The following is a 13,239-nucleotide window of genomic DNA, read 5'->3' on the forward strand; positions in this document are numbered from 1 at the left end:
TATTCCTCCAGACAGGAAACCCAGTAAATCTCTCTCCAGTGTCACTCAATGAAGAAATAAGCTAACATAGTGAAGCCCGCAAAAAAAGTTTTATTTAATGTAAGGTTTAAAAATACTCACAAGGAATATGAGATAATGGGCATGTAATTAATAAAAAAAACACATTAAACCGCAATCACAGGTCCTTCCTGGAACACAGCCGGCATGCGTTCCACGGGATCCAGGAAGTAAAACGTCTTGTGGTAGCCGTTCGCCGGAACTGCGTCAACGCGTTTCGCCGACCTACAAGGGGCGTTATTAGTGATAACGCCCCTTGTAGGCGGGTGAAACGCATCAACGCACTTCCGGCAAACGGCTACCACAAGACGTCACTTCCTGGATCCCGTGGAACGCATGCCGGCTGTGTTCCAGGAAGGAGCTGTGATTGCGGTTTAATGTGTTTTTTTTATTAATTACATGCCCATTATCTCATATTCCTTGTGAGTATTTTTAACCTTACATTAAATAAAACTTTTTTTGCGGGCTTCACTATGTTGGCTTATTTCTTCATTGAGTGACACTGGAGAGAGATTTACTGGGTTTCCTGTCTGGAGGAATACTGGTCCATATAATTCCAAGGCTCATTTATATATAGGCTCTGGTGAGTGGATTGCCGTAGGGGGAATTGAGGCACCTTCCACCTTGTGGAGCACATCAGCACCTCTGGCATTAGCACTTTTTGGCATCAGCACCTTATTGAACACGGTTGCACTTGGAAAAAGGGACTGATTATTTGGGTCATATTTTTATATTGTGGACATTGATCATTATTATTTGCACCTACATTTGAGCACTTTTTAAATAATACTGCATTCAATTATTTTCGTATTTAGCACAATAGCACTTTATGCTCATATCTGTGATTAAATTTTGTATTTAGCACCATTACACTTTATGGTTTATACTGTATATGAATTTATGTCATTTTATATATAATATCAAAATTATTTATATCTCAAGATCTACATCACTGCAAGTGCTGCTTTTTTGGCACATTCATTTTTTTTTTTTTTTTTTTACCACTTTGTTCTATAAAGTGAAAAGGATTCATTCCTTGAACTACTATAACTTAATTGAAAAAAATAAAAATTAAAATTTTTGGAAGGAATTGGTTATAGTATACTATGTGTGATATATAGAATGTGTAACTTATGCAATAATGGGAATTTTTAACTTAAAAATGGAATGTATTATGTGCTCCAGCATTACAGACGTTTTTGAAGTCTTTACTTTGGGCCTTCTGTCTATCTTGATGGTTGAAGGACCAAATTCCCCTTTCTACAAAGCCTTACTGGAAGCCAAGCTTGGGACAGCTATGTCTCCAGATGCTGGGTAAGCACATCAGTCATTTATAAGTGTAATTAGCTGCGTGTTGGGAACAAATTTTAAATGTAAGGTTTCCTTCTTTTCTTGATTTTTAGATTAAACCGATCCACTAAAGATACATATTTCACCTTTGGATTACAAGGAGTAGCTGAAGCGGATGTAAACACTGTGAAAGAAACCATTGCTAAAACCATTGAAGAGGTTGTGCAGTAAGTGTTTTATAAGGTTTTGTTGTAAAGAATGATGAAACGGGGGGGGGGGGGGGGGGGGAACTGGCTTATTTGGGATCATTTAATGCTGCAACACAGAGTATTTCTTCCTTTCTCAATAATCAAACAGTGCTTGGTGGACCAAAGTCTGACCACCAAATACAAAAAATACTATGTCTGCATTTTCCTACAGGGCACTGCTTAATGTAGGGGTCTGGAACCTATGGCTCGCGAGCCAGACGTGGCTTTTTTGATGGCTGCATCTGGGTCGCAGACAAATAGGGTCTCCTGCTATGAGTATATCATTATTAGCCCCGAGTCGAGTCCATGCCTGAGCACTGCGGCCACACTGGTTGCTAGTATGCCGCTTGGCGTCTAGCAACCAGTGATGTCACATGACGTCAGTGACGTCACGTGACAGCGGGAGAGCGAGGGCAATGGTCCGATTCCTCCTCCGCTCCTATTTGACTCCACCGGCCACCTCCCTCTTCTCCAGGCGGCAGCGCGGGCTCAGCGTAGAGCAGAGGGAGGTCCTGAAGCGACAGGTCAGTCAGTCAGACTCGTCAGTGTAAATATTTTGCATTCTGTGCTTCCCCTGTCTCAAGTAATTGCAAATACTCTTTGAGAACGAGTATTTGCAATTACTAAGTTGAGACAGGGAAGCACAGAAAGCAAAAAAAATATGAGCTAGCCTGCACCTTCTTTTTTATCTTTTATTCGCAGTTTATAGAGGCTCCCAATACCCTCACTGAAGAAGTGCTGCAGGCCTGCAGCTGTATATAAAGTGGAACATTTCCCCAGACATTGACATTTTGGCACATATGGGCTACACATCCACTTTCTGTTTACGCTAAAGGTCATTTCTCCTTTCCATTGTCGTGCCCTGCAAATCGCACTAGTGTGAACAGGTGAAGTCAACTTTAATACTTCAGCTCCTTTAACCACTTCAGCCCTGAAAGGTTTTACCCCCCCTTTAATGACCAGGCCATTTTTTGCAATTCGTCACTGCTTTACTTAAAGGTTCCCGACCCCTGAAATATAGTGTATGGCTCTCACGGAATTACATTTGAAAATATGTGGTGTTCGTGGCTCTCTCAGCCAAAAGGTTCCTGACCCCCTGGCTTAATGCATTTGTGAACTATGTTGCGGTGTGAACTGGACACAAAGAAACAAGTGTTTCCTATGTGCTCCAGCAGTGACCTGCATTGATCCAGTCCGGAAAACGCAAGTGTGAGAGCAAGCTTTAAGGAGATGGACCCTTTTCTGGAGTCTTCAAAATATCTGCTACTACTCCCTGAAGTAAACAGCAAGGTTTCTCTAAAGCACCATTAAAGGCACTTGTTGAATTTGTGCAAAAAAAAATATAGGGACTCTCAGTGGTCTGGCTGGTGGCCTGACTTCTTCAATACTTTGTTTTATAGGAAGGGGTTTGAGCCTGAAAGAATTGAAGCTGTTCTCCACAGCGTGGAAATCGAGATGAAGAATCAAACAGCAGGCTTTGGGATGAAGATAGCTAATGTAAGTTTTTTTTTTTTTTTTTTTTTTTTTTTTTTTTTTTGCATGTGTATATGCAGCATGTTCTACTTTTGTTGACTGTATTGAAATTCACAGCTCTGGTGTAAACTAGGCCATTTGATTCCATGGAAAACACTGTGCGTGCATTTTTGATGCAGATTAAAAACACACAGGACTGCATCTGGTGTGAACCAGTCCTTAGAGACAAAGTTTTGGAAACTGAGGGTGTACCAGTATCCAAATTGCATATCGGGGGAAAATGCACATGAACGCGTTATTTTTAATATGATTTGGCTGATTTAGGTGGATCACCAAGATCTGTATGCAAGTACAGGCTTTGCGTTGTGTAAACTAGAAGTATATTGCAGTATCATTATAGGGCTGCAACGAATGATTAGCGATTAGTTGGCTAATTGATTTATGGTTTTGATAGGTTAAATGTAAACCCTTTTAAGGCCCCAACCTGTAAAAATGAATAAACCCACTAACTGCTGTCCCTTTTTTAAAAGTGAAACACATAAGACATAAGAAATCAAAAAATAAAGTAAGGCGCCGTTAGAAAAATATTTTCAGGGTGGAACTCCGCTTTAAGCAAGGAGAGAGAGACCTCCGATAGTGTGATATCATTTAAAATGTATAGTTTAAAAGACGAAAAGCTACTTCCAAATAGAATCTCTTGTTACATGCAAAAAATCCAAATGCATACGCTGCTGGTGTCAGCATTTGCTCCACCTTACCCCGACCGACGTCTCATCTGAACAGACTTTGTCAAGGGAATTAGCATATTGTCTAGTTGTAAATATACATAACCAGCTGTATGGTTGGGGAACAAAATATCTAATCCACTCTGAGAATAACAGATATAATTTTTTTTTTTTTTAAGAATTTTTTTTTTTTTATAAAGACCATAATAGCTGTTTCTCTTGCGTCCTTCGACAGTCGCCGCCTCCTCTATGTCCTCACTGTTGGGTATTGTCTTCCTATCCGTAGGAATAGCTAGGCATATAGACTTAGTCCAAAGACAAAAGGCATTAGCATATACACACCCATGGGGGCTGTCCCATCCGGTCAATACCCCCCCTGCATCACTACTCCCAACTCAGTTTTAATTTGCCTAGCGTCAGGAATAGTCAGGCTTACCTTGTGCTGGGGCTTCAGTCTCAGCCTTCCTAATCTTTTATTGGATTTTCTTTGAAAATGTCAGTTTTTTTCTCTTACTTTACTAGCTGTTTATTTTGTCAGCTTCTAGTGTTAGTCTTCTCTTCGGATGAAGATGGATCATGCGGTGCTGGGATTCGGACTGGCCGCCCTGGTTCTCCAGAGCACAAGGGTCAGATGGACCCCCAGCCCGCCTTCGAGCGTTCAGCTATGGTTCGCCCTGGCATTACAAACGACCCATCCCTGTTCGCTGCAGGGATGCAGTCGTGAGGTGGCTACCTCACAGGACTCGTCTGCGGTGCTGCAGCGTCGTGTCCCTGGCTCACGGCACTCCCTGTCAGATGAGGACAGAGGTTTTCCGTGCATAGAGGCTCCCCACGCCATCTGGTACAGGTAAGTACTTTTCTGTGTGGGGCTTCTGTTTGGGGTGACAGTCTGTGTTGCTGTATGTTTCCCGTGTCTGTGCCTGTGTGACTCCCTGTGCGATCCCTGTGGGGTTCGCTTTTGTGCAGATCTGTATGTTGCCTTGGGGTCCCTGTCCCTGTGTCACCTTTAGGTGCATGTTGGGGGTGCAGACGTTTGTGCTTGTGCAGCGACCGCAGCGGTGCATTTTCGCGCGGTCTGCCATCTTTACTGTGGGCACACATGTATAGCTCCTCTAGGGCGATCATGCTTGTCATTTTGGCGCCATACGCCGCCTTTTTGTGGGCGGTGGAATGATTGGTTCGGCCGCATGTCTGCGGCCATTTTGGCGTAGCCTCCAATGCATCCCTATGGGGCAGCCATTTTCCCTGGGGTCTGGCTTATAGTCCAGCCCTCTCCAGCAGCACTTCCTTTTCCATCAGCAGCAAGGACACTGGTAGCAACACTCTGCGGGCTCTGCAGGTTATCTCTCTCAATCTCCCTCTGTATATTGCTTCTGGCTCAGTTTCTTTTCTCCTTTTGGGGGTCTTTCATAGCTGTGACAGTGGCGGTGGGCTGCGCACTCCGCAGTGCTATTTAAGGGGACAGTACACTGTTTTTTGCACTGTAGTTTGTTTTTTTGATAACTTGAGCCATGGATTCTCAGGAAAGCAAGTTTCCTCTAGCTTTAGTGGGGGGCCCCAGTTCTCCTGTGGCCCCGCTGCGACCTGATCTGGCTGCTGTAGTTGCGACTTTGGTGGCAAATATGGAAATACTGATGTCTGAACGGGCTGCGAGAAAGAGGCCCAGGTTGTCTCTCTCTTCTGATTCAGATGGGGATATTGCTGCTGCTGCTGCGAGCGTGCCCTTTTCAGGGTCCCGCTCATCCTTAGACCCCCCGGGGTCTGAGAGGGAGGCTGAAATGGAGGGTGTTGATACATCCTCCCCTGGATCACCTGAAGAACGGGCGACCATGGATGAGTTAATTGTTTCTGTTAAGGAAACCTTGCATTTAGTGGATGAGCCCTGTCCTCCGGGCGTTGTGTCCTCGTTTGGGACGCACAGGACCCGCAAGTCTGCGCAGGTTTTTCCCTGCCCAGCTGAATTTCATTACACTGTTAATGAAATGTGGCGCACGTTAAAACGTCCATTCCTGGTACCTAGTCGGTTCAAATTGCTTTATCCTTTTGCGCCGGCTACGGAATCGCGATGGTGTGTGCCTCCACAGGTAGATCACACTCTGGCCGTGCTGAACAAGGCTACCTTGGTTCCTACTGAGGATACCCCGGTTTTCCGGGGATCCCACGGACCGGCGGTTGGAGTCTCTTGCCCGCCATTCGTATACGGTGGCGGGTTCGTTGCTCAAACCCGTTTTCGTGTCCGTTCTGGTGGCTCAGGCGGTGGCTGATTGGACTAAGATGCTTAGAAGCAATCTCGTGTCTGATGACGTGCCGCCTGCTCGACTGGAAATGGTGGATCAGATCCACCAAGGAGTCATGTATTTGTGTGATGCAGCCTTAAGCCCCCTTGGTGGCTCGCCTCTCGAGTGTCGCGGTACTTAACCGGCGACTGATATGGCTGAAGAGCTGGTCGGCCGACTAGTCCTCACGGAAAACAGTTGCTGACTTTCCCTATGCTGGCTCTCGCCTTTTTGGCGAGGCGTTGGATACCCTGGTAAAAGGCGTCACGGGGGGCAAGAGCACTATGCTGCCCCAGAACCCGAAGAACAAGTCTTTCCGAGGCAAGCGGGGTTCTGCGCCTAGATCCAATCAGGGGTCCTTTTGTGCCTTTCGGAACCAATCCAAGGGCAAGCCCTTTAAGGCCCAGGGCAACCAGAAGAAACCCTGGGCGGGTAAGCAGAAGGCCGGCAATGCCGGCTCGGCGGGACAATCCGCCTCTGCCTGAAGGGGCGCCCTCACACATTTCAGGGGTGGGGGGACATTTGCGCGGTTTCCTCCAGCCTTGGCTGCTCCGGATTTCGGACAGGTGGGTCCAGGAAATCGTTCGATCAGGTTACAAGATCGAATTCCTTTCCAGGCTGGCGGACAGATTCTTTCCCTCCAATCTCCATCTGCTTCCGGGGCGTCTGCAGGACTTGCATCAAGCGGTGCAGGACATGCTTGCTCAGGGGGTGATTGTCCCGGTGCCTCATCGGGACAGGTTTCGGGGGATTTTATTCGAATCTGTTCACTGTGCCCAGGAAGGAGGGCAAAGTGCGTCCTATTCTGGACCTGAAAGCGCTGAACCGCTTAGTGCGTGTTCGGAAGTTTAGAATGGAGTCTCTCCGTTCGGTAGTGGCCTCCTTGAGTCCAGGAGAATTCCTGGCTTCGATAGATCTGAAGGATGCGTACCTGCACATCCCCATTTTCGAGGGTCATCAGCGGTACCTTCGGTTCGCTATCGCAGAGGACCACCACCAGTTTGTGGCGTTACCGTTCGGTCTCGCTTCGGCACCCAGGGTGTTTAACAAGGTGTTGGCACCGGTCCTGGGCCTGCTGCGGGCCCAGGGCATTGCGGTCCTGGGGTACCTGGACGATCTGCTTCTGAGATCGTGTGCCAGTCAGGACCTTGTGTGCGATCTGTCCATCACGGTACAGACGCTCCAGGAGTTCGGATGGACCATCAACGTTCAAAAATCAGCGTTGTCTCCGTCGCTTCGCCTTCCCTATCTGGGAATGGTTCTGGACTCTGCTCAGGCAAAGGTATTCTTGCCGGAGGACAAGCTCCGGACTTTGCGGGACGAAATCAGGTCCCTCAGGGACAATCCGTCCTCGTCACTCATGACCTGTATGCGGGGCCTGGGGTTGATGGTGTCGGCCTTCGAGGCGATTCCCTTTGCCCAGTTCCACACGCGGGCTCTCCAGACGGAGATCCTGGCCAGGTGGGACAGACTTCCTCAGTCCTTGGATCTGGATGTCTCCTTGAGTCGCCAGACCAGATTGGCTCTTCTGTGGTGGATCCAGTCCCCGTCGGTGGCGGAAGGCAAGTCCTTCCGCCCGTTGGTGTGGACAGTGGTTACCACGGACGCCAGCCTGTCGGGCTGGGGCGGAGTCCTGGGCAACCTGTCTGCCCAGGGCACTTGGTCGGTGGAGGAATCCTCCCTCCCGATAAATGTGCTGGAACTACGAGCGATAAAACTGTCTCTTCCAGTGGTCGGGCCGTCTCCAGGGCCTGCCTGTTCGCGTACAGACGGACAATGCTACCGCGGTGGCTTACATCAACCACCAGGGCGGCACCAGAAGTGCTCAAGCGGCCCGGGAGGTGACCGATATTCTGTCTTGGGCCGAGACTCATGTCCCGGCGATCTCGGCAGTTCACATTCCGGGTGTGGAAAATTGGCTGGCCGACTATCTGAGCCGCCAGACCCTGGACCAGGGGGAATGGTCCCTGCACCCGGAGGTCTTTCAGATGCTGTGTGCGAGGTGGGGATCCCCAGACGTGGCTCTGTTCGCATCCCGGCTAAATCCATCGAAAGGTGGGAAGGTTCGTGGCAAGAGCGCGCGATCCGTTGGCGGACGCCTCGGATGCGTTGGTGGCCCCTTGGCATCAGTATCGTCTGATGTACGCCTTTCCTCCGATTCAGTTACTATCCAGGTTCCTCCGCAGATTGGTCTCGGAACCACACATGGTGATTCTGGTGGCGCCGGACTGGCCTCACCGGTCCTGGTACGCCGACGTTGTTCACCTGGCAGTGGCGCCTCCGTGGCGTCTGCCTCTGCGGGAAGATCTCCTGTCTCAAGGTCCGATCTTCCATCCTGCTTCACAGTCGCTGGCTTTAACGGCCTGGCTGTTGAGACCCAGGTCTTGAAGGACAAGGGTCTATCCCCTGAGGTCATCCCTACCCTAATCAAGGCTAGGAAATCCTCCTCTGGTAAGATCTATTACCATACCTGGAAAGTCTATTTCACCTGGTGTGAGTCCAGGGGGTTCTCCCCTCGTTCTTACTCGGTGTCGAGAATTTTGGCTTTCCTCCAGTCTGGAGTGGATCAGCACCTGGCGCTGGCCACGAGAAAGGGCCAGGTGTCTGCACTGGCTGTTCTTTTCCAACGCCCTGTGGCGTCTCATTCCTTGGTGCGCACCTTCATTCAAGGTGTGCGACATCTGGCTCCTCCCAGGAAGGAGCCTTTACCTCCATGGGACTTGAACTTGGTTCTGTCCGCGTTGCAGCGTGCTCCCTTTGAAAATATCAGGGAGATATCGTTGCCTCTGCTGTCAAAAAAGGTTGCTTTTCTAGTGGCGATCACTTCAGCTCGCAGGGTGTCGGAGCTGGCGGCGTTGTCTTGCCGCTCCCCTTACTTGATCATTCACAAGGATAAGGTGGTTTTGAGACCACCCCCATCCTTCCTTCCCAAGGTGATCTCTGAATTTCACCTTAATGAGGACATTGTCCTGCCTTCGCTTTGTACGAAGCCAAAACATCCAAAGGAGATTGCGTTGCATTCCTTGGAAGTTGTCAGGGCGATCAGGGTTTACCTGTCGTCTACGGAATCCTTTCGAAAGACGGATTCCCTCTTTGTCCTTCCTGAGGGATCTTGGAAGGGCATGGCTGCGTCCGCAGCAACTATTGCCAAATTGATCAGACAGACCATTGAGCAGGCTTACGCCTTGAAGGAACGGGTTCCGCCCTTCCCTGTGAAGGCGCACTCTACCAGGTCTTTGAGTGCATCCTGGGCCTATTGGCATCGGGCCTCGGTGGCCCAGGTGTGCAAGGCGGCGACTTGGTCGTCGGTGCACACTTTTTCCAAGTTCTACAAAGTAGACGTTCTGGCATCAGCTGATGCTTCTTTTGGCCGCAAAGTTCTCAGTGCGGCAGTGCCATGATGGACCCTTGAATTTTTCTCTGGGTCCCTGGCTGTTGGCATTTGCTTTCCTGGGCTGTTGCTCCTGTTGAGCATTGTTGTTTTCTGTTGCCCAGTTGGTTCTCTTACGGTGCATGTAAGATTCCTTTCTCTGATGTGGGTACTGCGTTGCCTTTTCTACGGTTGCGTCTCCCACCGCTCATGTCTATACTGCTTTGGGACATCCCAACAGTGAGGACTTAGAGGAGGCGGCGACTGTCGGAGGAAGTAAGAGAAAACTGAATTTCTCTTGCATCCTCCGACAGTCGCCGCCTCTTCATATTCGTCACATATGGGGTATTAGACTTTGCTCCGAAGGAGTAGCTAGGCAACAGAATATGTTAACAATAAAGCTTTAACATATCCCACCCTCAAGGGGTGGTCCCCTCAGTCAATACCCTCCTACTTCCTGCAACCATATCTCAGTTTTAATGTCTAGCTTGTCAGGAGTGGCTGGCTCTCTCTGTGCTGGGACTTTCTGTCCCAGACTCTTTCTTCTTTTTAATATTTTGTTTGAGTTTTTCTCTCTACCTTTAATTAGCTGTTATTTTGTCAGCGTTAGTTAGTTCTTCGGACGAAGAGGATCATGCGGACTGGGTCTTGGGCTGATCCCCCTGGTCGCAGGTCGTGGGTCAGTGGCTTCCCAGTCTGCCATCGAGCGTTCAGCCAGGTAACGCTCCTGGCATAGTGAACGACCCATCCCTGTTCGGTGCAGGGATGATTGGTGAGGTGGCTACCTCACTGGACGCTGTGCGGTTTCTTAACCCCCATTTTGTGCGTCTTGAATTGCGACTCTCCCTGCCTCATGTGCAGCGGCTTGTTCGCCTGTGCGGGTCCCCCACGCCATGTGAGGTAAGTGTATCTATGTGGGGACCTGTCTGTCTGGGGGGGTGTCAGTCTGGGACTGTGTAACCTGCCTCTATTCACACTGCTTGTCTCCCTATCTCTCGGCTGCATGCTGTGGGCTGCAAGGGGGGGGGGGAGCTGTATGACACTGTGTGTGTCAGACTGGGCAGTGTGAGAAGCTGTGTGCTGTGGGGCATGTTTTTTTGGCATGTTTGGGCATATACAGCGATCGCTGCGGCGATCTGACATGTATTCTTATATTGGAATGTAATGTGTGTTTTAATGCACTGTGGAGCGGCGGTTTCGGCGCCAAACGACGCCATTTTGCCTACACCCGCTCCGGCCGCATGGTTTACATGCATGGCGGCCATTTTCTTGTAGCCTCCATAGGCTTACATAGAGCGCCCTGGCAGCATCACTTCCTCTTTCCAGGAACACCGATCGAGGCAGCAGCAGCGGCGAGGGTCTCCTCAGGTTTTATCCTTCTGTTCTTGCTATCCATTGCCTGTGTTCAGTTTGCATATTCCCTGTGGGGGTCTCATTGTGCTTGAGTGTGGTGCGGTGGGCTGCGCTTGCCGCGCTTGCTAAAAAGGGGCAGTTAACCCTTGGTTGTCTGGCATTACAGGGGCAATGGATTCTCAGGAGGGCAAATTTCCTACAGTATTGGTGGAAAGCCAGGGGACCGCTGTTTCCCCCCCAGGGGGGGATTTAGCCACTATTGTGGCTGGCCTTGCTGCTCAGGTGCAAATGCTGGTGGCTGCTCAATCTACTAAAAGGCCCAGAGTTGCTCTTTCCTCTGATTCTGACGGTGAAGGTGATGGGGCTGTTCTGGCAGGGGCCTCCTTATCGGGGTCCCGCTCCTCTCTTGCTCTAGTGGGGTCTGAGGTGGAGGCTGAAGTTGAGGGGGTCGATAATTCTCCCCCTGGCTCGCCTGAAGAGCTTGCAATCATGGATGAGTTGATTGCTTCCATTAAGCAAACGCTGCGTTTGCAGGAAGAAGTGTGTCCCCCCGCTGCCTTGGCGGCTTATGGGACGCAGAGAAAACGCAGGACGCCGCAGGTTTTTCCCTGCAATGCTGATTTTCAGCGCGCTGTTAAGGATCAATGGCGCGATCTGCGCAAACCTTTTGCGGTACCAAGTAAATTCAAGCTGCGTTATCCTTTTTCGCCTGCCACTGATGAAAGGTGGTGTGTGCCTCCACCAGTGGATCATGCAATTGCGGTTTTGAACAAAGCCACTGCGATTCCTGCAGAGGGTTCCCCTGTTTTCCGTGATGCCACGGATAGGAGACTGGAGTCTCTTGCCCGTCATACTTATTCTGTTACGGGTTCTATGCTTAGGGCTCTGTTTGCTTCTCTCATGGCGGCCCAGGCGATCGCAAGTTGGACGCAGATGCCTAGGCGCGTCCTAGTGGCCGATTCGGCCTCGCCGGCGACCCTGGATATGGTGGATCAGATCCGCCAGGGTGTCATGTATCTGTGTGATGCGGACCTGGACCTGATTCCGTTGGTTGCACGTGTGCACAGCGTGGCGGTGTTGTCTCGCCGCCTGGTTTGGTTAAAATGTTGGTCGGTGGACCAATCTTCACGTAAGACCTTAGCCAATCTGCCTTATGATGGGTCTCGCCTTTTTGGGGAGTCCCTGGATGTGTTGATTAAGGGGATCACCGGGGGTAAGAGCACTCTCTTGCCCCATTTCCCCAAGGCTAAGGGGGCTTCTGGGAAGAAGCATGCAAATTTTCGGCCCCCTCAGGGGTCCTTTCGTGCCTTTCGGCCGCACTACAAGGGCAAACCGTTCAAAGGTCAAGGCTCTCAGAAGAAGCCCTGGTCTGGGAAACAGAAGTCAGGCCAATCCGGACCTGCAGCCCATAACAGTTCGGCCTGAAGGGGCGCCCTCACCCAGTTTTGGGGTGGGGGGACGCTTGCTCGGTTTTCTTCAGCCCTGGTTGGCCCGTGTGCGGGACAGATGGGTTCTGGAAATCGTTCGATCTGGTTACAAGATCGAGTTTCTCTCTCGGCCGGAGAGCAGATTTTTTCCCTCAAATCTTCAACTGTCTCCAGAGCGCCTGCGGGACCTGCACCTGGCGGTGCGGGACCTGAGGGCTCAGGGAGTGGTGGTTCCGGTGCCTCATCGGGACAGGTTTCGGGGGTTTTATTCCAATCTGTTCACCGTGCCCAGAAAGGAGGGCAAGGTTCGTCCGATTCTGGACTTGAAGGCTCTGAACTGCTCTGTGCGGGTTCGCAAGTTCCGCATGGAATCCCTGCGGTCGGTGGTGGCTGCCCTGGTTCCGGGGGAATTCATGGCCTCCATCGATTTGAAGGATGCGTACCTTCACATCCCCATATTCGAGGGTCATCAGAGGTACCTTCGATTTGCCATTGCGGAGGATCACTACCAGTTCGTGGCGTTGCCCTTTGGCCTCGCCTCGGCTCCGCGGGTCTTCACCAAGGTGCTTGCACCGGTTCTGGCATTATTGAGGGCCCAGGGCGTTTCTGTCCTGGGGTATCTGGACGACATTCTGGTTCGGTCTGCGACCAGACAGGGTCTGGAGGAGGACCTGTCTGTCACAATGCAAACTCTGCAGGAGTTTGGTTGGACGATAAAATTTTCCAAAGTCGACACTGAGTCCGTCGGTTCGTCTCCCCTATCTGGGAATGATACTGGACTCGGTGCAGGCGAAGGTCTTCCTGCCGGAAGACAAACTCAGGACTCTCCGGGAGGAAGTCAGGTCCCTCAGGGACGTTCCGAACTCGTCTCTGCGGACGTGTATGAGATGTCTGGGATTGATGGTCTCGGCCTTCGAGGCGATTCCTTTCGCACAGTTTCACACGCGGGGTCTCCAAGCGGAGGTCCTGTCCAGGTGGGACGGGCGACCTCAATCTCTGGATCTTCAAATCTCGTTGAGT

At 50.5% G+C, this 13,239-nt stretch overlaps 1 protein-coding gene across 1 annotated transcript in view; it reads left to right on the plus strand.

Annotated features, from left to right (window-relative positions):
- Window positions 1–13,239, plus strand: part of PITRM1 (pitrilysin metallopeptidase 1) — a 134,220-nt gene that overhangs the window by 44,580 nt on the left and 76,401 nt on the right. Inside the window, exons 10-12 of the mRNA XM_082258265.1 lie at window positions 1,243–1,371; window positions 1,461–1,574; window positions 2,996–3,092. Coding sequence (XP_082114391.1) covers window positions 1,243–1,371; window positions 1,461–1,574; window positions 2,996–3,092 — 340 coding nt within the window. The remainder of the gene's footprint in view (window positions 1–1,242; window positions 1,372–1,460; window positions 1,575–2,995; window positions 3,093–13,239) is intronic.

This window comes from Pelophylax lessonae (genome assembly GCF_965119305.1).
Source record: "Pelophylax lessonae genome assembly, chromosome: 5".
Lineage (NCBI taxonomy): Eukaryota > Metazoa > Chordata > Amphibia > Anura > Ranidae > Pelophylax > Pelophylax lessonae.